The sequence below is a fragment of the Aotus nancymaae genome, unplaced genomic scaffold, assembly GCF_030222135.1.
Source record: "Aotus nancymaae isolate 86718 unplaced genomic scaffold, 86718_ANA_hifiasm-v0.15.2.pri h1tg000062l, whole genome shotgun sequence".
Taxonomy (NCBI): Eukaryota; Metazoa; Chordata; class Mammalia; order Primates; family Aotidae; genus Aotus; species Aotus nancymaae.
This window is the reverse complement of record NW_026988476.1, coordinates 1,165,922-1,190,494: the sequence shown is the minus strand read 5'-3', so window position 1 is coordinate 1,190,494 and position 24,573 is coordinate 1,165,922. Positions and strand designations below refer to the sequence as shown.

General features: G+C 40.4%; 1 protein-coding gene across 9 annotated transcripts in view; it reads right to left on the bottom strand.

The window, feature by feature from the left end:
- The window catches only part of HSPBAP1 (HSPB1 associated protein 1), a 54,963-nt gene that overhangs the window by 9,095 nt on the left and 21,295 nt on the right, over nucleotides 1–24,573 (bottom strand). For 8 of the 9 annotated variants that reach the window (XM_021673975.2, XM_021673969.2, XM_021673972.2 and 5 more), the window contains 4 exons: nucleotides 23,486–23,667; nucleotides 14,142–14,278; nucleotides 10,267–10,438; nucleotides 750–833 (listed from right to left, as the gene is read on the bottom strand). In XM_021673975.2, the coding sequence (XP_021529650.2) occupies nucleotides 750–833; nucleotides 10,267–10,438; nucleotides 14,142–14,278; nucleotides 23,486–23,667 (575 nt within the window). The remainder of the gene's footprint in view (nucleotides 1–749; nucleotides 834–10,266; nucleotides 10,439–14,141; nucleotides 14,279–23,485; nucleotides 23,668–24,573) is intronic. The other variant, XM_021673976.2, reaches the window with a different exon arrangement.

Genomic DNA, 24,573 nt, shown 5'->3' with positions numbered 1-24,573 from the left:
CCTTCTGTTCCACTGATTCCAAAGCCATTCCTATTAGCAAAGGATAGGAAAAACTAGACTAGGGAGAGGATGCGGCTGTCAAACAGAGCAGAGAGATGCAATCCAGGCTTCAGGTCAGGGAGAGCAGAGACACACTCAGGACCTCTGGTTAAAGAGAGACAGCTGCAATTAAGGCCCCAGTTGAAGAGAGATTTCAGCGTAAGAAACAGCTATTTTAACTGACAAATAGAGCAGGCAACCAGGATTAAGCACAGCACATCGAAGGGTAAGGCCTCTGGTGGAAATGAAATGATAAAAACCTAGCACTGAAAGATTCTGCTTTGAGAATATGTAGAAGCCAAGACAGAATTCTGCAATTAGTAATGACCCTGAACCAAGAAGCAGGTGTTTTTAGCCCAGATGGTGTGGGAGAGGAGTGGCAACTAGGGACACATATTGGCAAATCTGGCCAGGCCCAGCACAATTTTCCTAATGACACTGGTCAAGGGAGAGGACCCTGCATGCCAACATCAGGCCCATTCTGTGTCCTTAAAACAAACAGAGTGGCACACCACTAAAATTCCTATTTCCAACCTAAACACCCATTAACACAGGACAGAATACATACGTTATAGTGCACTGCAACAACAAAAAAATATGGAAGCATTGGTTAAAAAAAATAATTACCAAGTTGCACAGCCAGACTTTGTATATCTTTTAAAAGCAGGAATTGCACTTACTTAAGAAAACAAAACAAAATGAAAAAGTACCAGTTCGATCCATGAGTTTATACTGACAGTGACAGGATCAATGGATTCTACATAATGCCACCAGTGTCTGGGAACAAACAGAACCTGAAAAACCAAACAAAGAATGGTTAGCACAAGAACAGTACATTTCATTTTTATGTCAGGGAAAAAAGGAATACAAATGAATTCATGATAATATTGGTGGAGAAAAGCAAAGCAAGAAAAAAACCTCACAATCCTTTTTCCTTTTATTTCTTTTTTATTGACAAGTTCGCATGCTCTACAAAAGAAACTGCCAGCATCTCTATTCTCTTTAATCCTGGACCTTCTTCATCTGCACCTAAATCTTAGTACATGGTTCTGAGTTTCTAATTTTTCCTCCTTTCCATCACAAAATAGTTGTATGTATTCTGAGAAAGGGCATACGTAAAACACATAGGACATGATTTCTGTTTTTGCACAGTTCGAAATACAGCCAATGAGAAGATAATGTATAGGAAAGTGGCATTATAGAAGTAGTAAGTTAAGTGAACAATGATGTTGGAGAATTTCAGAGGTGAGCAAAACAGGCATGAACTAGGGAGGTCAGGGGCAACATGGATGGAGAAAGTGTGATTTGAACCAGGGCTAGGAGAGCATTTAGACAGAGAAAAGAATGAGGACATGCCAGGAAGGATAAGAGGCAGAGGTGAAGGAGATAGGACTATAGAGGATAGCAAGTAGGTCAGTCTTACTATTGCAGAGGAAATAATGGGAGACATGGTGGGGAAGTTAGTTTAGGGATGGTGAAGGACCCAGACTTCAGAATAAGAATCTAGATTTGAGGCCGGGCACGGTGGCTCATGCCTGTAATCCCAGCACTTTGGGAGGTCAAGGAGGCCAGATCATGAGGTCAGGAATTCAGGACCAGCCTGACCAACATGGTGAAACCCCGTCTCTACTAAAAATACAAAAATTAGCTGGGCATGGTGGCACAAGGCTGTAATCCCAGCTACTCAGGAGACTGAGGCAGAAGAATTACCTGAACCTGGGAGGCAGAGGTTGCAGTGAGCCGAGATCATGCAACTGCACTCCAGCCTGGGTGAAAGAGTGAGACTCCGTCTCAAAAAAAAAAAAAAATCTAGATTTTATCTGGTAGGCATTAGGAGTTGCTGAGAAATTCTAAGTTGAGGGATGGTTAAAATAGTGGTATCAAGAGAAAGTCTGAGAAGGACAGGAGATACTTATAAAGGTCCACTTATTGAATGTTAAAATCTAAATAGGAAGGTATAATAAACAAAAGCAACGGGCAGAGTCAAGAAGGGTGACATCTATCCAGACTCAGTATGAGATTTCCTATGGACAGCAGAGCAGATGGAGATGATCTGAAGCTTTTGGGCTTCAGATTTAGGAAACTACTGGTATTTGCTATGAATAAGGCAAGACTGGGAAATGGAAAAAGAGATCCTTTCAGGAAAACTGGAAACTATCAAAGGCGACTTAATTTAGTCATTAGTGGATTATGCATGTCCTATCAGAGTAAAGTTTCCAGTGAAGTGGTGCGAGAGCTGGGTTTGAGTAGATTAAAGAATGGACAGGGGGAGGGATCCAAGATGGCCGATTAGGAGCAGCTCAGGATTGCAGCTCTCAGCGAAAACACAGAGGGTGAGTGGACGCCGCATTTCCAGAAGGATTTTTATTGCCCACAGACCAGGAGATTCTCAGGCGGACGAGGTCCAAGGGTCACCAGCACGGCTGTTTCAGCCAGCACCGCTGTTTTCGCCGGCGTGGCTGTTTTGACCAGTGGGGCTATTTTGCTGGCACCTCAGTGCAGTGGTTCTCCGTACAAAATACACAGGTCCGGGCACAGTTTTAGCTGGCGATTGGAGCTCCGGGAAGGCAGAGTTGCCCATTCATCTGATTAAAAAGGGGACTGAAACAGGGAGCCAGGCCAGGAGATTCCCGGGCAAAAAAGCACTGCGAATCTCAGCGTGGCTGTTTCAACTGGCACAGTGGGTCGCCGCATGGGAAATCACAGAGATCCTGGCACCTTTTCAACAGGCGACTGGAACACCTGGGAGAGAGTCGACCGTTCAACTAAAAAAAAAAAAAAAAAAGGCTCCGAGGCAGGGAGCCAGGTGATCAGGCTTGGCTGGTCCCACCCTTACAAAAAAAACAGCAGTCGGAAATGCCCTGGATTGAGAATCTCACAGCAAGTGCAGCTGAACCCAGGACAGTTCAGCTGTGTGGTGGAGGGGTGTCCACCATTACTGAGGCAGTCCACCACTATGGAGGTAGTTTGCCATTGCTGAGGCAGTCCACCTTAGCTGAGGCAGTCCGTCATTACAGAGAGAGTCTGCCATTATAGAGGTGGCCCGCCATTGCCGAGGCAGTTCTAACTACACCCGTATAAACAGGACTGCAGGGAAGCTCACATGACAGCTGGGCGGAGCCCACAGCAGCTCAGCAAAGCCTCTGCAGTCACAGTGACTAGGCTGCCTACTCACTGGGCAGGGGAGCCCTGAAAAAAGCCAGCAGCACAACAGAAACTCATAAATAAAGCCCTAACTCCCCGGGACAGAGCTCCTGGGGAAAAAAAAAAAGGGGGGTTTATGAGTTCTGCTGCAGCAGACTTAAACATACCTGCCCAGCAGCTCTGAATGAACAACGGAGCTCACAGCTCAGCACTTGAGCTCCTATAAAGGACAGACTGTCTCCTCAAGCAGCTCCCTGACCCCTGTATATCCAAAGAGTCACCTCATAAAGGGGAGCTCAGACTGACATCTGGTGGGTATCCTTCTGGGACAAAGATAGCAGAAGAAGAAACTGGCAGCAACCCCTACTGTTCTGCAGCTGCTGCAGGTGACCCCCACGCAAGCAGGGCATGGAGTGGACCTCAGCAGTCCTACAGCAGAGGGGCCAGGCTGTTAGAAGCAAAACTAAGAAACAGAAAGAAATAACTTCATCATCAACAATCTGGACGTCCACTCGGAGATCCAATCTGAAAGTCAACAACTACAAAGACGGCAGGTGGATAAATACACAAAGATGGGAAGAAACCAGCACAAAAAGGATGAAAATACCCGAAACCAGAACGCCTCTCCTCCTATAAGGGATCACAACTCCTCACCAGCAAGGGAACAAGGCTGGATGGAAAATGAATGTGATGAAATGACAGAATCAGGCTTCAGAAGGTGGGTAATAAGAAACTTCTGTGAGCTAAAAGAACATGTTCTAACCCAATGCAAAGAAACTAAGAACCTTGAAAAAAGATTTGATGAAATGCTAATGAGAATAAACAACTTAGAGAGGAATATAAGTGAACTGATGGAGCTGAAAAACACAATGCGAGAACTTCGCAAAGCATGCACAAGTTTCAACAGCCGAATTGACCAAGCAGAAGACAGGATATCAGAGGTCGAAGATCAACTCAATGAAATAAAACAAGAAGGCCAGATTCCAGAAAAAAGGAATGAACAAAGTCTCCAAGAATATGGGACTATGTGAAAAGACCTAATCTACGTTTGATAGGTGTACCTGAATGTGACGGAGACAATGAATCCAAGCTGGAAAATACACTTCAAGATATTATCCAGGAAAACTTCCCCAGCCTGCAAGGCAGGCCAATATTCATGTCCAGGAAATACAGAGAACACCACACAAAGATATTTCTCAAGAAGAGCAACCCCAAGGCACATAGCCATCAGATTCACCAGGGTTGAAATGAAGGAGAAAATACTAAGGGCAGGCAGAGAGAAAGGTTGGGTTACCCACAAAGGGAAGCCCATCAGACTCACAGCAGATCTCTCAGCAAAAACCCTACAAGCCGAGAGTGGGGGCCAATATTCGACATCCTTAAAGAAAAGAACTTTCAACCCAGAATTTCATATCCAGTCAAACTAAGCTTCATAAGTGAAGGAAAAATAAAATCCTTTAAGAACAAGCAAGTACTCAGAGATTTCATCACCACCAGGCCTGCTTTACAAGAGCTCCTGAAAGAGGCACTAAACACAGAAAGGAACAACCAGTACCAGCCACTCCAAAAACATATCAAATGGTAAAGAGCATCAACACAATGAAGAATCTGCATTAACTAACAGGCAAAACAGCCAGCTAGCATCAAAATGGCAGGATCAAATTCCCACATAACATTATTAACCCTAAATGCAAATGGGATAAATGCTCCAATCAAAAGACACAGACTGGCAAATTGGATAAAAAGCCAAAACCCATCGGTGTGCCGTATCCAGGAAACCCATCTCACATGCAAGGATACACAAAGGCTTAAAATAAAGGGATGGAAGAAGATTTACCAAGCAAATGGAGAGCAAAAACAAGCAGGAGTTCCAGTTCTCGTCTCTGATAAAATAGACTTAAAACCAACAAAGATCAAAAGACACAAAGAAGGACATTACATAATGGTAAAAGGATCAATGCAACAAGAAGAGCTAACGATCCTAAATATATATGCACCCAATACAGGAGCACCCAGATACATAAGGCAAGTTCTTAATGACTTACAAAGAGACTTAGACTCCCACACACTAATAGTGGGAGACTTTAACACCCCATTGTCAATATTAGACAGATCAACAAGACAAAAAATTAACAAGGATATCCAGGACTTGAACTCAGACCTGGAACAAGCAAACCTAATAGACATTTACAGAACACTCCACCCCAAATCCATAGAATATACATTCTTGTCAGCATCATATCGCACCTACTCTAAAATTGGCCACATAATTGGAAGTAAATCACTCCTCAGCAAATGCAAAAGAACAGAAATCATAACAAACAGTGTCTCAGGCCACAGTGCAATCAAGTTAGAACTCAGAATTCAGAAACTAACTCAGAACTGCACAGCTTCATGGAAACTAAACAACTGGCTCTTGAATGTTGACTGGATAAACAATGAAATGAAGGCAGAAATAAAGATGTTCTTTGAAATCAACAAGAATGAAGACACAACATACCAGAATCTCTGGGACATATTTAAAGCAGTCTCTAGAGGAAAATATATGACAATAAATGCCAACATGAGAAACAAGAAGAGATCTAAAATCGACACCCTATCGTCAAAATTGAAAGAGCTAGAGAAGGAAGATCAAAAAAACTCAAAACCTAGCAGAAGATAAGAAATAACTAAGATCAGAGTAGAACTGAAGGAGATAGAGACACAAAAAACCCTTCAAAAAAATCAATAAATCCAGGAGCTGGTTTTTCAAAAAGATCAACAAAATAGACAGACCACTAGCCAGATTAATAAAAAAGAAAAGAGAGAATAATCAAATAGATGCAATAAAAAACGATAAAGGGGATATCACCACAGAGTCCACAGAAATACAAACCATCATCAGAGATTATTACAAACAACTCTATGCACATAAACTAGTAAACCTGGAAAAAGTGGATAAATTCCTGGACACTTGCATCCTCCCAAGTCTAAACCAGGAAGAAGTCAAAACCCTGAATAGACTGATAAGAAGGTCTGAAGTTGAGGCAGAAATTAAGAGCCTACCACCCATAAAAAGCCCAGGTCCAGGTGGGTTCACAGCCGAATTCTACCAGACATACAAAGAGGAGCTGGTACCATTCCTCTGAAACTATTCCAAACAATCCAAAAAGAGGGAATCCTTCTCAAATCATTTTATGAGACCAACATCATCCTGATATCAAAACCCAGCAGAGACTCAGCAAGAAAAGAAAAATTCAGGCCAATATCCATGATGAACATAGAGGCAAAAATCTTCAATAAAATACTGGCAAGCTGATGGCAATAGCACATCAAAAAGCTTATCCACTATGATCAAGTAGGCTTCATCCCAGGGATGCAAGGCTGGTTCAACACACACAAGTCTATAAACGTAATTCACCATATAAACAGAACCAAAGACAAAAACCACACGATTATCTTAATTGATGCAGAGAAGGTCTCTGAAAAAATTCAACAGCTCTTTATGCTAAAAACCCTCAATAAACTAGGTATTGACGGAACGTATCTCAAAATAATAAAAGCTATTTATGACAAATCGACAGCCAATATCATACTGAATGGGCAAAAACTGGAAGCATTCCCTTTGAAATCTGGCACTAGACAAGGATGCCCTCTCTCACCACTCCTATTCAATATAGTACTGGAAGTTCTAGCCAGAGCAATCAGGCAAGAAAAAAAATAAAGGGTATTCAAACAGGAAAGGAGGAAGTCAAATTGTGTCTATTTGCAGACGATATGATTGTTTATCTAGAAGACCCCATCGTCTCAGCCCAAAAGCTCCTGAAACTGATAAGCAACTTCAGCAAAGTCTCAGGATACAAAATCAATGTGCGAAAATCATAAGCATTCCTATACACCAATAACAGACTTAAAGAGAGACACATCAAGAATGAACTGCCATTCACAATTGCTACAAAGAGAATAAAATACCTAGGAATATAACTAACACGGAATGTAAAGGACCTCTTCAAGGAGAACTACAAATCACTGCTCAATGAAATAAAGGAGGACGCAAACAGATGGATAAACATTCCATATTCATGGTTAGGAAGAATCAATATCATGAAAATGGCCATACTGCCCAAAGTAATTTACAGATTCAATGCTATCCCCATCAAGTTACCAATCACCTTCGTCACAGAACTGGAAAAAACCACCTTAAACTTCATATGGAACCAAAAGAGAGCCTGGATAGCCAAGTCAATTCTAAGCAAAAAGAACAAAGCGGGAGGTATCACACTACTGGACTTCAAACTATTCTACAAGGCTACAATAATCAAAACAGCATGGTACTGGTACCAAAACAGAGACATAGACCAATGGAACAGAACAGAGTCCTCAGAGGCAACACACCACATCTACAACCATCCGATCTTTGACAAACCTCACAAAAACAAGCAATGGGGAAAGGATTCCCTGTTTAATAAGTGGTGTTGGGAAAACTGACTAGCCATGTGCAGAAAGCAGAAACTGAACACCTTCCTGACACCTTACACTAAAATTAACTCCAGATGGATTAAAGACTTAAACATAAGACCTAACACCATAAAAACCCTAGAAGAAAATCTAGGCAAAACCATTCAGGACATAGGCGTAGGTAAGGACTTCATGAGCAAAACACCAAAAGCATTGGCAACAAAAGCCAAAATAGGCAAATGGGACCTAATCAAATGCCACAGCTTCTGCACAGCAAAAGAAACAATCATTAGAGTCAATCGGCAACCAACAGAATGGGAAAAAATTTTTGCAGTCTACCCATCTGACAAAGGGCTGATATCCAGAATCTACAAACTAAAACAGATTTACAAGAATAAAACAAGCCCATTCAAAAGTGGGTGAAGGATATGAACAGACATTTTACAAAAGAAGACATACATGAAGCCAACAAACATATGAAAAAATGCTCATCATCACTGGTCATTAGAGAAATGCAAATCAAAACTACATTGAGATACCATCTCACGCCAGTTAGAATGGTGATCATTAAAAAATCTGGAGACAACAGATGCTGGAGAGGATGTGGAGAAATAGGAACACTTTTACACTGTTGGTGGGAGTATAAATTAGTTCAACCATTGTGGAAGACAGTGTGGCAATTCCTCAGGGACCTAGAAATAGAAATTCCATTTGACCCAGCAATCCCATTACTGGGCATATATCCAAAGGATTATAAATCCTTCTACTACAAGGACATATGCACGCGAATGTTCACTGCAGCACAGTTTACAATAGCAAAGACCTGGAGCCAACCCAAATGCCCACTGATGATAGACTAGACAGGGAAAATGTGGCATATATACACCATGGAATATTATGCAGCCATCAAAAACAATGAGTTCGTGTCCTTTGTAGGGACATGGATGAACCTGGAAACCATCATTCTCAGCAAACTGACATAAGAACAGAAAATCAAACACTGCGTGTTCTCACTCAACGGCAGGTGTTGAACAATGAGAACACATAGACACAGGGAGGGGAGCATCACACACTGGGGTCTGTAGGGGGGAAATAGGGGAGGGACAGCGGGGACTGGGGATTTGGGGAGAGAGAACATGGGGAGAAATGCTAGATATAGGTGATGGGGAGGAAGGCAGCAAATCACACTGCCATATGTGTACCTATGCAACAATCTTGCATGTTCTTCACATGTACCCCAAAACCTAAAATGCAATTAAGAAAAAAAGAATGGACAGGATGTAAGGAAAATACACAAAACCACTCATTCAAATTTGGCTAAAAGACAGAAGAGAAAATGATTTGGCAACCATTTCACACCCTCTAGGATGGCTGTAAAAATAATAATAAAAAAGGAAAACAACAAGTGTTGAGAAATATGTGAAGAAATTGGAACCCTCATCCATTGCTGGTCGGAATGTGAAATTGGATAGCTGCTATGGAAAACAGTTTGCAATTCCTCAAAAAGCAAAACAGAGGGTTACCATATGACTCAGCAATTCTACTCCTAGGTATATACCCAAAAGTATTGAAAACATATGTACACAGAAAACTTGTACACGAATGTGCAAAGAAGCATTGCTTATAATAGCCAACAAAGCAGAAACAACCCTAACGTCCATCAACTGATGAATGGATAAACAAAATGTTGTATATTCACATAATGGAATATTATTCAGCTATAAAAAATGAAGTGCTAGTAACATTCTACAACGTGGATGACCCTTGAATACATTATGCTATGTGAAAGAAGTCAGACACAGAACGCCCTGGGTTATAATATTGTACTGTGTGAAACGTCCAGAATGGTCAAATCTACAAAGATAGAAAAAAATTAGTTTTTGTCAGAGGCTGTGGTGAGAGGGGAATCCAGAGTGACTAACAGGTTGCGGCAACTGAGTGCAAGTGAAATTGTTTAAGTTGATAGCGCTTGAGTGAAGGAAGCAGGAAAAGAGCCAGTGAGATGGGTACAATGGAAGGAAGACACAGGCAGGAGAGAGGGATAATCAAGAGAATAAAGTCTCCTTAAGTGACTAAGAAAATCTTTCAAATTATTAATGAAATATCAGACAGCAAGCGCCAATGATGTAAAGGGAATTTTCCTCACTGGGAAGCAGCACTAAGTACAATACCTTCGGAAATGTTTCAGTTAGTAATTTATGAAAACAACATCCGTTCTTGCTTAAAAGCAAACATTCTCAGTTCCTTCTGCCCCTGTTGGCCCACACTTGGATGCATTCCAACCTGTGTTTATGTGTCTGGATTCAGTTCTATCATTGAACAGATATTAACTGTGAATAAGTGTTCCAGAGATGCTCAAGTACCCATGCCTTGAACGTTTTCTGTCTTCCTCCAAGGTCCATTCTCCTCTTTACCAATAGGAGGAGCTGTGTTCCCTCTTCCCATTTCCTTTCCAGGAGCTGTGAAGCGGATGTGTCTGGGTCTGAAGCCTACCGCTGGGGAAGCTTCCTGCTAATAGCAGAGCAGAGGGAAGGAAGCCATTCTCGTTTGTACTGCGTGGGGAGGGGAAGCACATAGCAAAAGGACTTGAGAGAGTTCAGCTGTGGTGTCCCCTGGCAGGTCATTAATGTTTTAAAGCCCCATTACCTGTCCTGGGCTCAGTGTAACCATATGTCTTTGAGCTTTCTGGAACTGAGGAAAACGCTTTAAATCAGGATTGACAACATTGATTTTACTGAACACACTAGATTCTTCATAAGGGATTCTAGTTGGATAAAGGAAAGGAGTATCTTCAGGAGGAAAGAGATGCCATCGTTTCCTAATTAAAAAAAAAAAGGTACAAGTTAGTACTCTGACCTTAAAGATAAAACATGTAAGACGGAAAAAGATAAATGTTCATTTTTACTCATTTAAATTCAATCCCTAAAGAATACAGGCACCATCAGTGATCAACTTGGCCATCTCTGACTCAGCGCTAGAATCCCTCTGTGGATACCTGGTGGAAGGCTGTGCAGCAACTGAGGGGCCCTTCCATTGCTGGGACAGAATCTAGCTTGCAAGATCATTCTTTCTTATCTCAAATCAAAGTCTACGTTCTCATAAATAGTTTTCATTCCTGATTCTAGAGCTAGTCCATAATAACCCCAACTCTTTCAAATATCTGTATTCTTATCTTATTCGGAGAAAACACTCACAGTTCCATCCACCAAATAGTTTCCAGACTTCTCCCAGTTTGGGTTATAAATTCCTTAAGTTAAACATTTGCTAAGTTAATCCGTTAGGGAGTGGACATGCACAAATAATGCCACATAAATAAAGTAGTATAATGTAGGAATTTTCAAAAAGAAAACTGTAAAATGTTTGTCACTTAAAACAGTTTTGAAAATGGAAACATCAGACCAATGCTTTATGCCAATAGGGGAAAGACATCCGAGGCAAAAGCGAGAGAAGTAGGAGAAAAGAATGAGACCCCAAAATTTAGTTGCCTAGATGGGCAAGCAAAGAGAAAGGAGCAAAAAACCTAGTACTGAGAAGAGAAGCCCAAAGCCCTCTAGTGACCCCTTGCAGTTGTTAGAGTGGGGCTATCGAGTCCTTTCAGAACCAAGAAACAGGGGCTGCTGTTTTCAAACTAAGAAGTGAATACTGAAGTCTTATTTTGCTTTGGAAATTTGAAGGTTTTATAGAAGTAGTGAAATGCTTTACTCTTCAGTAAATATTCATATTCAGGCCATGTGTGGTGGCTCATTGCCTGTAACCTCAGCACTCTGGGAGGCCGACGCAGAAGGACTGCTTGAGGCCAGGAGTTAGAGACCAACTTTGGAGCATGGTAAGCATAGCAATACCCTGTCCCCATAAAAAAGTTTTCTTAAAAAATTAGCCAGGTGTGGCGGCATGTGCCTGTAGTCCTAGCTACTCAGGAGGCTGAGATGGGAGGATTGCTTGGGCCCAGGAGTTCAAGGTGGCAGTGAGCTATGATTGTGCCACTGTTTAGATACAGGCAACAGAACAAGACCCTGTATCTAAAAAAAAAAAAAAATTCATTTTAGAGCTATAAGGCAGCCTATCAATTTACAGTCATCAGCTTAAAAACCACTGAGGTTCAAAAACTGTTTGCTTCATCTCAAAGCTTTAATTTAAACTTAATTTAAGCTTTAAGAGCGGCTCCATTCCACTGTATGATTAGTTTGAAAGCAGTTTTCAATATTGATATGCTTCGAATGTTAGAGCTGGAAGGGCTCTGAAGAGATCATCAGTCTAATTTCATTTTCAAAGTAGTGGCAGAAAGACTCAGAGCTTGCTCAGTGGGGTGGTGGTGCATTCAGAACTAGGTCACAGATTTCCTGGCTTCTCCAGATCCCAGTTCCTTCCCCTGCACCATAGCAATATTTCCCAAAGGAATGGTCATAATGATAACCATCCCATCTAATCTGCTTTGTTTGGCATAAAAAATGTAAAATGCATGAATCCTATGAGAAAAGGTATTCAATCATCATGTCATCCCCTGCTTTAAAAACCTCTCATGGTCTTCATGCTGAAAGAACAGAGAATAAACAGTGTTTGCCTGGGAGTCAAGACCCTGGGGCCTCAACCTACCTGCCTTTCTGGTTTACTCCGTCTCCAATGCACACTACACTGGACAACTCAAGGGGTCCTCTCTACACCGCATGCTTTCCCAGGCACCCTCTGCCCTTCCCATCTGGGTCTTTTGAGCATTTATTCATCCTTCAAGGCCCACAAGAGGCAGCTCCTCTATGAAATCTTCCCTGATCTTTCCAACAGGAACATGACCTTTTCCACTTTTCAGTCCCACAGCTCTGTGAAACCTTCCTCTAGAGCATGGGCATTCTGCCTTGTATCCCAGCTGTCTGTCGGCTTGCCTGCACTCTGGCTGTAAACTCTCCCACGGTAGAGAGGGTGTCTTACTCCCTCACCTCTGTGTCTACTGTAACACATGGTCCCTGTATAGAAGGATACTCAAAGGATATTTACTAAAGCTGTTTTATTATTCCAGAGTTATATAAGGTCAGAAAATGTCTTATAAAGTTAAAATAATATTAACTTTACATCATAGAAAGAAAATTCAGGTATTTTTTGATACTGTTTTTCCAACTTGATTTTCTTTGGCTTGTTTACCAATTCAGAACACGTGGACAGCAGCTACTTAAAATGATGTCTCTCTTACCAAGTTTAAGATTTCAGCCTGTTAACTCCACAAGGGTAGAGACCACACTCATTTGATTCACTGTTGCATCCACAGTGTGTAGCTACATGTGACACAGTCTATACCCTTTCATAAAGACTGAATGCATCAGAGAGTGGACTTTTATCATTCTGTAATTTCCAGAGTTCTTCACATGTGAAATGTATCCACAGACATACTGACTGATTCTCTTGAATCCACTTTCATGTCTAATAGGTCTGAGAACTTGCACACGGCCTTTTCTGTTTTACTCTCTGTGATGCCCTGTAAATGTCCCACATAGGCAGGAGAAAAGACTGAGGCATTGTTAATTAGGGGAAAATAGGCTGCACGTACATCTGAGTACATCCTCCAAGTGGCACAAACACTTAAGACTCTCAAAGAACTCCAGAAACCAGGTATATCAAAAGCACTGCCTGTCCCTTATATCTTCTAGAGTCCACAGATAGATGGAGACAAAAACTGACCAAAGGTAACAATATACCATATTGTGTCAGGTAGGCACAAACTACAATTTAGAGTTGAAAGGGTCCAGTATTTTTCAAACCAGGATCACTGGCATCCCTTGGAGGGGGGCTTGAGGGTAACAGTGAAACCTCTTCCTTTCAACAAACTGCTCTGCTCTTATTTATTTAGATTTGGAGAAAGCATGTTCCCATTTTTAAATAGAAGTTTGAAAATGATCATCTGTTATGTAAAAAAGAAAAGCTAAGCACAGGCAGGACATAGTGGCTCACACCAGCACTTTGAGAGGCCAAGGAAGGAGGATAGCTTGAGGCCAGGAGTTCAAGACTAGCTTGGGCAACATAGCAAGACTCCATCTCTACAAAAAGTTTTTTTAAAAATTATCTGGGCATGGTGGCAAACACCTGTAGTCCTACATAGTCGAGATGCTGAGGTGGAAGTATGGCTTGGGGTCCAGGAGCTATGATCATGCCATTGCACTCCAGCCTGGGCAACAGAGCAACACTGTCTCAAATGTCCCTAATTTCCAAAAAAATAAATAAATAAAGACCAAACAGAGAGCTGTCTAGCTGACCTGGGAGTGGAATCCCAGAGTTCTAGAATTAAGTCTTTGAAGACAATCTTGATCATGGCAAGGCACGCACCTGTAAACCACCATTGCAACTGTTCTCATTTCAGAGAAGGAACCAAAACCAGAGGTTAACAGGTCTGCCTAATCATGAGGCAGGCTGACAGGATGGGGCTGAGACTAGGCCTTGGGGTAGTGCCCTATTCTCTCTGCCACCCCGACTGCATGTGTGCACACGTGCGTGCACGCGCGCGCACACACACACACACACACACACACACACATTACCTTCCTTGTACCTGGAATACCAAGTTACAACCATAGGAGTCCAGATGACAGGGTGTGTGGGCTCCCAAGGAGCCAATCCACAATGTACTTTCCTGTCCATTTCTTCCAGGAAACCCAAAGTCAGACCATTTCACATCCTGTTTTGAAATAAAGTTGCAATCCATCAAGAACTAACCAACTTCTCTGTATGGTAATGCTGGCCATTTTCACTTGCACATCTGTTATTTGGCAGTTGGAATACTCTATTATGGAAAATGCTACAGATGGAAGAGGTTAGGTTTCCAGGGCAGTTCAAGAAATCTTTTTAGCTAATAACATATCTGAATAACCACACTAATAGTAGTCATTCAACAAATATTTACTGACTGCTTACAACATGCCAGGCACTGTTCTGGAAGCTTGTAATGAATCAATGAACAGAGGAGAAAAAATGCTCACTCAGATGAAGCTTACATTTTAGAGTTGGAAACAGACAATAAACAGACACGATGATGCTGATACTTAGGGAAAGCGTGTTTCGGGCAGTGAGAACAGTGAATGAGGTGGAAACGGCATTATTTCAAATACCTCTGAGACGCAACCGAGGAAGTCAGAAAGCCATATTCCCTCTAAGCAGTGCAGATATTTGTATATATAAGCAATTTACTAACTTCAGTGACCACATAAAAGAAGCCTTCTCCTATGTTAGTGGGGTTACTTAAAACTATTGATGCTGGAGCCTTAGCTCATATCTACTAGATCAGAGTCTTCAGGTGGGTGTGTCAAATACATCTTCTGAAATACACATCTATGGATGGCTTTCAATATACTCCCCAGAGTCATGAAGTTCTTAAGTGCAATGATCTTTAGAACAGAGACAGCATGGTGCTCTGGACTTAGACTCTCCATATGCCTAGTTCTGTGGGCAGATCCTGCCCAAGTCAACTACTGGGAAAAGCCTATACTTAGAAGCTGATGGCACATTTGCAGCACAGAAAAATAGGGTCACACATAAACCCAAATCCATATGACTAAACAGATTTATAAGCTAGAAGAGAAAAAGAACATACTAGTGAACCAGGTATGAAGGTTCTGCCTTATTTTTATTTTAATCATGAAGTTTTCCTTTAGGTTTTAAAAAACAAAAGCAAAAAAAAAAAACAACCCACTTCTACATGCAGAACATGGTGCTCAATGCTGACACTTCTTTCATCAGCAACTGCAGTCTAAATTTTCTATTTTTAGAGGGAAAACATTAACAGCTATATTCAAATAGAAAGGATTTTAAAGAGAGATTTAATGGATGGTTTTGAGGAAGACTAGAAAGAGCATTTTCATTTTTGTTTTGAGTGATGAAAACGGCTGAATACGTGTGCACATAACTAATGTCTGTCATAGAAGGGGAAATTTTTGCAAGGTCATCACCACTGTAAGTGCACATGGCTCACATGTGGCAGTTCCAGTGGGTGGCAAATATCCTGTTCTCTCCACATATAGCCCATAAGCTCCATACTGGGAGCTTACCCCTGTTTTCTCAATGCCTAATTTCGTACCTAGCTCAGGGTCCGTGCTTGGAACATAATGGCTGCTTGGGAGGGAAAGAAGAATCTGTTGACTTATGACGGTTCACATAGTTCAGGCCAGCGACATTTTTGAGCATCTATCATATACCTAGTATGATGCTGGGTGTTGGGGATACAAAAATTAATATAACACAGGCCAACCCTTCAAATCTAATAATGAGAGATAATCCCATAAACAGAGCCTTTCAGTATGATGTAACAAGTGCTCTGACAGAAGTATGCAGGGTATGCTTTAAGATCACAGCAGGAGGGCCCTGCACCCAAGCAGGGAGCTCAGGGGAGGCTTCCAATTAACCTGGTCCTTGTTGAACAATTTACCACACCTCAGTCTGAAGAATTTAACTAAAGGTAGCTGAAAGCTATTCAGTATAAAAAGGAAAAAAGAGAGATTTGCCTTAGCTAAGAAGAGAGGTTATGTGATTCTTAATCTTATAGATACATCCCTTCAGGAATCTAATGAATAACAAAGCCCCTTCTCCTCAGAAACACACACACACACACAATTTCATATATACTGTCTAGGAGGTGACAGACCAACCCCACATGAAAAACCCTGTTCTAGAGCTCTGCTTTGGAAAGAATCACCAAAGGAAGATTTTTCTACAGGGTGAGGTTACTATATGAGAAACTGAGGAGAGGCTTCCCTGACCCCCTGTCTAACAGTAATGCCTTAAAAAGCAAATCTGTCAGCCAGGTGCAGTGGCTCATGCCTGTAATCCCAGCACTCTGAGAGGCTGAGGTGGGAGGACTGCTTGGGTCCAGGAGTTCAAGACCAGCCTGGCCAATGTTTGGTGAGGCTCTGTCTCTACAAAAAGTTTTTTAAAAAATTGGCTGGGCATGGGGGCATGCACCTGTGGTCACAGCTACTCAGGAGGCTAAGGAGCGAGGATCACTTGAGCTTTGGAGGTCAAGGCTGCAGTGAGCTTTGTTTGTACCACTGCACTCCAGCCTGGGTGACAGAGAAAGACCTTGGCTCAGAAAACAAAACAAAACAAAAAGCAAAATTGTCAATGTAAAAATAGACAGCATTGAGAGTTGAGATTATCTTCCCATTGAAGTTCAGCTACTTAAGGGTTGTCTGAAGTCACTGTGGGCCCAGGAATCTGTCTTGAGTTTTGCTAGAAACAGCAGCCTGTTTGGCTGCTATATCAGTAAAACCAAAAAGGGTGATCAGTGGGGTGATTGGTCCTGGAGTCTACTCACACATACTTCCAAGAGCTGGAAAAATCTTTTAAAATCATCTATTCTCAGAAAGTTCCATTCTATACCATCCCTGAAAAGAGCAACAAGGAGCTGGTTGATCACTTAACTACAAAATCAGTATCTACATCCTGGTAGCTAACAGAGGAGGGTCCTAGATCTGCTTTCTATAACTAAAGAGAATGAGTTTATTTTCTGCCAGAAGTTGCTATTTTTAAGTTATCAGAAAAAACTGTCCAGCTTCTCCTTTTTTTTTTTTTTAACCTAGACTCAGCAGCATTAACTTTTCCTTCCAATTGCTCTTCTCTCAATTTCCTTTACTTTGTCAACAGCCCTAAAGCCTGGCTCCCAAACTGAACCCCAGACAGTCTACACAGAACCGGTATCCATGGAACTGTAACATTCCATCACCTGGACATCATACGATTAATGCACTGTCAGGCGGCATTTTTATTTTTAAGCAACTAAATTATACCAAGGCTAATACTGGGACTCCCTGTCTCTTACTTGCAGACTGTTGCTTAGCATATCTCTTCAGCCGTGACTTACAGTCAAGGACTAGCCTAATATTTCCTAATTTTCCTTGTGATTTACTCTTTGACTTATTGATTGTTTAGGAGTGTAATGTTTCATTTCAAATATTTGGGGATTTTTCAGCTTTCTGTCATTAATTTTTAATTTAATTCTGTTGTGGTAAGAGAACATACTTTGTATGATTTAAGTCCTTTTGAATTATTGAAACTTGTTTTATGACCCAGAATATAATCAATCTTGATAAATGTTCCATGTGCACTTAGAAATAATGTGTTTTCTGTTGCTGGGTGGAGTGTTTATAAATGTCAATTAAATCAAGTTGATTGTTCAAGTCTCCTGTATCCTTACTGATTTTCTGTATTATTTGTTTTACCCATTATAGAGACAGAGGTATTGAAACCCCCCTACTATAATTGTGTATTTGTCTTTTTCTCACTCTAGGTTGGTCAGTTTTGTTCATGTATTTTGAAACTGTTACTGGGTTCATAGACATTTGGGATTATTCCGTCTATGGATTATTCCGAACATTGCTCGGTGAACTGATGTTTTATTGTGATGAAATGACCCTCTCTACCCAGGGTTTCCTTGTTCTGATGTCAACTTTGTCTGTCTCCTCCTTTGATTAGTGTTAGCATGAACAAGGAGTACTTACTATATGATTCCATTTCTATGAAATTCTAGAACTGCCAAACTAACCTGCAGCCAAACAGGAAGTAGATCAGTGGTGTCTGAGAATGAGGGTGTAGGGAGAGACAGGTTATGAAGGGACACGGGGAAACATTTGGAAATGATCAAAATGGGTTTCTTGGGTGTATGTATATGTAAAAATTAATCAAATTGTTCACCTTAAATATATGCTTTTTCTGTTCATTACATAGTTATATCCCAATAAAGCTGTGTTTAAAAAAAAAATACAATCCTACTAGTACACTTTGGTCCCACTGTCTCAACACTAGCAGCTTTGTTCACCACTGCATTTGTACCATCAGTGCAAATGTCAACACTGTGAAATAAGCAAATATTCTTAGTAGTATTATGAAAATAATTTTGATCTCAAAGATCCTCTGAAAGGGTGTCAGGGACCCCAAGGGTCTATGGGCCACTCTGGTTTACAACTTCACAACTGTAATTACTCTATTTTTTTCTGTTCTCACTCCTCCTCTAAGTAATTCTAAAATAGTTTCTTATGAAAATACATTTAAAGTCATACTCGATTAAAATTATAATACTTTAATCATGTTCACAAACATTTTATAACTTAAAATTATATAAGAATACCATTTAAGACCCTCACAAGTATGGCTGATGCTATCTGTCTGCTCTGTGCAAGCCCCTGTCCAGTCTCCCCACTGACCTATGTTCTCTCTTACCTTCTGGCCTCTGCTCATGCCCTTTCCAATTTCTGTCTGTTAAAGTTCTATGTTTAAGGGCCTGGCTCAGGTTCAGCCTTGGCTATGAAGCCTTCTCAACTACTTGTATCGTATCTGTCCCTTGTCTTCCTTCCTATATGTTTTATTTGGATTGCTATTTAAATGGTAAGTGACACAGAACGTCTATGTCTTGTTCCTTTAACAATATTGTAAGCTCTCTGGGCTATGTTTTATCCTGCAAACTGCTAACATAGTGCTGAATACATAATAGGTATTTCAATGTTACATAAGTGTGTTTTTTCCTACTCTTACCATTTCTTGTTTTGATATTTCTCTGGTCTTTAGGACCCCTCAGAGAATGTTTAGACTTAAATGCCTGGCTTCATCTTTGTCAAATTTTCTGCAGCTTCTAGTTAGTCAGTGTAGCATTTGTCAGCCTTGGTAAGAAATTCTTAATCTCTCTGGCCCTCTATTTTTATAAGTTTTTACTTTCAGCCTCTACTTGAAGTTTCCTCCTATTAACTCTTTTCTTCCACAAATTAGATTCACTCATTGATAAATATACCGATATGACTGGAAAATATCCTGTAGCCTCAAGATGGCCTAAAAGTATGGTTTTGACACTTAAATGACTTTTGTGTACAGAAAATAAAATTAAAATTATTATTTTTTAGTTATGCATCATATCCTTGACTAATCCAAGTAAAGCATCTGCTATGAACATTTTGTTCTCTACTTTCCTAGAAAGGTAGCGAATTTGTGACAGTACTACACAAAATTTCTTTCTCTCAGACTCATTAGGTAAGAATGACACGTTTTACCTTTTGCAATTATCAGTAAGTATCATCATAATTGAAGTTATTAAGAATCAACATGTAACAAAAGGGATTTTGCCTCAAGAATGCTACTCAGGTAGATTCCATTTGATATTATGATTTGAATTGGCTACTGAAAGTCAGGAGCCTTGTTAAGTCACCAGGACACAGAATCCCAAAATACAGTAGATGGAAGATTAGTTGTAACATGTCTTCAACTTGAGCATGTTGAAATTAAGGCAGGTGATTTGGTAACAAATAATGGGGTCTGAAGGTCAGTGATGTTCTCTGGTGGGACAAGTTGGAATGTAAGAATTAAGGTGTTTGTCCAGCCTATCAATGGGTAGAGAGTTAATTACCTCTTTTCTGTTTATGTACCTAAGGTAATTTTTCTAAGCAAAAAGAGACTCAGACAATTGCTAATGTATAATGTCCATTTAAGGGGCTGTTTGAAATTTGAATTTAAGTATTTATCCTTCATAAGTTTTGTACAGTAATTATAGTTAATTATATTATTTTTAAAGTTGCATTTTTGGCAAGGCACGGTGGCTCACGCCTGTAATCCTAGCACTTTAGGAGGCCAAGGCAGGCAGATACTTGAGTTCAGGAGTTCGAGACCAGTCTGGCCAACATGGTGAAACCCCACCTCTACTAAAAATCCAAAATTTAGCCAGGTGTGGTGGTGTATGCCTATAATCCCAGCTACTCAGGAGGCTGAGGCAGTAGAATTGCTTGAACCCAGGAAGTGGAGGTTACAGTTAGCCAAGATCATGTACAGCACTCCAGCCTAGGTGACAGAGTCAGACTCTGTCTCAAGAAAAAAAAAAATACGATCCAGAAAGCTTACTAATACTTTAAAGGTTTTTCTGATAAGAACAGTGATATTAACAAATGTGACTTTTTGAATAATGAAATGTATCAAGTATACTCAAAATGTGTCAACATTTGGAAGATCTACATAATTCAGTAAACAAATATTTTCCAAATGATCCATGAATAACATTACATAAGATCCATTCTGTGCAAGACAGACCAATGGATTTATCATAAGAGTACAGAGTTCATTCATTACAGGTTCAGATTTTTTACTGCAACTAATGAACCTTTAAGAAACTACCCCTTATCAAGTTTGGTATGGTACAAAAAAAGTCCACAATTATCTGAAAAGGCTGTTATTAATAAATACTCTTCCCCTTTTCAGTTTCATACGTGTGAGAGGCAAAGTTTTCTTCATATACTTCAAACCAACCAACAAATTGCAACAGCCTGAATGGAGAAGCAGATAATCCAGCTGTCTTCTTACAGCCAGACATCAAGGAGACATACCATAATGTACAACAATCCATCCCTCTAATGACATTAAACATTTTTGAATACAGTTATTTTCCTAAAAATATTATATATGTTAACATATAGTGGGTTGTGTCATTTTAAATTAATAAACATTTTTAAAATGTACATATTTTAATGTTTACTTACCCACCATTTTATGACAGATATAAGAAAGCTTGAAATAGCAAGTAATAAGACTTGGTGACTGAATGAATTAAACCGATACAGATACCTGTGATGTAAGAAGACTAGGTTCCCAGAAAATTTTGAGACAAAAGATGACATAATCTTAATGGATTTGGTTATTCATAGCAGAATTAATTGCCATGATGTGAGCCGACAGAAAATGCATTCAGCCAAAAAATCAGATTTTATAAGGGCTCAGTTAGAATTCCAGCACATTGGCAAAACACTACCTTTCATATCCACACTTAATGGACAGGTCACACACCTGCATAGTGCTGCCTTGCCTGGGATGGGACAGAACTACTAATGGGGTCAGAGCAAAGACTCATCCAAGGCAGAGTGAGCTTAGACTCAGAACAGAGAGTACCAATAGGGCTGAATGTATGCAGACCCTCTGTAGGCACAGTAGCAACTGAGGCTCTGGAAGTAGTTAAAGCTCTGAAGGCAGACTATTTGGGTTACCCCTTCCAAGTTGTATAATCTTAGAAAAGCTTTACTTAACCTCTTTGGGTCTCCTTTTTCTTAAAATGGGGATAATTATTAAATCATAGAGTTACTTTGAGGATTATAAAAGTAAAGCATTAGAAAAGTTCCCCCAAAAAAGTAAGTACTTGATCAATGTTACTATTAAGCAATATTTTACCTGAAATGTGGAGTAAAGTACTAGTCTAATTTACAGAGTGGCAGGGGGTGGGTATGAGAAATATAACAAAACACTTTTAAAGTTAACTATGAAGTCTGTAAGTTCCATAATTAAAGAACCATAAAGTGATCACAATTAAGGTTGTAAGAAAAACATCTACCTTAAAATTATCATTTAAAAATGAGTAAATAGTAGATTTGGTATTGACTTTGGATTCAGAGGCATTTACTGAATGTTTTAAAAATCTATGCATTTCTTTCATGGTTATGAGAATGAAAATACATTCTCAACTAACAGCTATGAGAGGCTGGGCTTGTTGGCTCATGCCTGTAATCTCAGCACTTTGGGAGGCCGAGGCAGGTGGATCACTTGAGGTTGGGAGTTCGAGACCAGATTGGCCAACATGGTGAAACTGTGTCTCTACAAAAAAACACAAAAATCAACTGGGCATAGAGGCAGGTGGGGTCAGAGGGTGGGTGGTGGCTGTGGAAGGAGAATTGCTTAAACCTGGGAGGCAGAGGTTACAGTGATTCAAAATTGCACCACCGCATTCCAGCCTGGGTGACAGAGTGAGACTCCATCTCAAAACAACAACAAAAAACGACTATGGGGCAAGGTGACACATTTTTCCTTTTTTTCATAAAAAAGCAAAATTAAGCCAGGAGCAGTGGCACGTTCCTACACTTCCAGCAACTTGGGAGGCTGAGATGAGAGGATCTATTATAATAACTATGTTAACATCAGCATTTACATCTAGGCTCAACATGAAAAAGAAAAATATACACTGAATGGAAAATTACTCAGGAGCCAAAGAACTATTAGCCTACATGAAAGGGAAGTCCAGAGAGTGGGTGGTGGCAGAGAAGAGAAGGGGTGAAATACTTCTCTCTACAAAGGAGGGGCAGGAAGAAAGACTCTGGAACCTTGGCCTGAGTTGGGGGCAAGGCAGAATCCTCCAAACAGCTTCCCAGATGGCTCCCATTCCTGCCCACACCTAAGACACACATGGAAATAAGAGCAGAGAGTTTGCAAAATTATCTCACAAAATAAACTGCCAGTTTAAGGTAGAAAACACTTAAAAGAAAAGAGGATATAGTAGTCTGGAAACTCTGTTGTCAGTTATGTCAACATACAGCAAAGAACTTTCATAATCTTACTTCTGCAAGTCACTCCCACACTTCTACAGGGCTCTACCACCAAATACTGGGAGCCAAGTGTTCTCTGGGTCAGGCTACAAACTGCCAGAGAAAACAGCTGTCCTAAACCTCCAGAGCAGATAGAAATTGCAACAGCAGCCTCGTCATGCACAGCCCAAGGAATGCTTCTTCACAGAATCAGCTTTATGCTTTCATCTGCCTCACTGAGGTGGGACAATAACTTATATGGCAGTCAGGAGGCAATGAAGTTTTACACACAATCTATGCTTCTAATATACTCCAAACTGACGCAAGCACTGTTTAAAAGCAAAGGAGGGTGTATAGGAAGTTTGGGAGTAGGAAAACAAGGAAGCCTGCTCATCTGTGTGAGCCAAATGGTACACTTCTCTTGAGCAAATCTTTTGGTTTGAGTGGGTAAAATACTCAAGACTCATGGTGACTACTTATGAGAGAAAAAGGCAGAGAAGGCGCCAGGCAGTTTCTGATTTGTGATCTTTTCTCAAAAACAAATTTCTACCAAGATTTAAAAAAAGGTATTGACTTACCTGGAAAATATCTGTCTTATCTTCAAATAGACTGACAAAATATTTATAGTCAGCATAAGCCCAGAACTTGGAATGATCATAATCTCTAAAAGGTCCAGAAATACTAGATTGGTCACAGTTCCAGGTCAGAAACTCTTCAAGTGTAGCTTCTACATAACTACATGTAGTTTCGAATTGAGGAACTGCAATGTAAGAGAATGCAACTTTAAATGTATAATGAACACATTTCCTAATTATTGTTGTTTTTTTAAAAAAAAAATAATTTCAACCAAAAAGTTAACTTTTAAGACTAATTAAGGCCAGCGCAGTGGCTCATGCCTGTAATCCCAGCACTTTGCAAGGCTGAGGTGGGAGGACTGCTTGAGCCCCAAGAGTTTGAGATCAGCCTGAACAACATGGTGAAACTTTGTCTCTACAAAAAATACAAAAAAATTAGCTGGGTGTGGTAGCATGTGCCTGTAGTTCCATCTACTTGGGAGGCTGAGGCAGGAGGATCACTTGAGCCCTGGAGGTTGAAGCTGCGGTGAGTAGGGATTGTGCCACCACACTCCAGCCTGGGTAACACAGTGAAATCCTGTCTCAATACAAACAAACAAACAAACAAACAAACAAACAAAATCCAAAAACCAAACAAAAAATGATCAACATCATCAAAAATGTACCATAACAGCACAGAAGTACGTAAAGCTTAATTTTGACAAACAAAGTGCATGTGGCAAGAAAGCTGCATGACTCTGGGAAATAGGAGTCATTTCTAAATGATTTAAGTAACTCCACTATAAGCCCAAACACATTATACTGTCTTAGGAGTTTTCACTTCCTAGAATTCAATCCAACTGAATACTAAAGCCATTAAATGAGCTACTTGCCCCTGGGGTGGACTGAGCAGGACTTTTCTGTTGAGGCCAGTTATCTTAGGCAAGCCTGATTTGCAGCCCTAGAACCTGGCCTCATTAGAAGACTTCAATTTCTGTTACAGTAAGCTCTGTACTTAATGTAAATCTAAAAATATAAAAATTACATATGAGAACTGTTACTGTCAGGGGAAAATTACCATGAATGGAATGAATGGAAATGACAGATCTTTT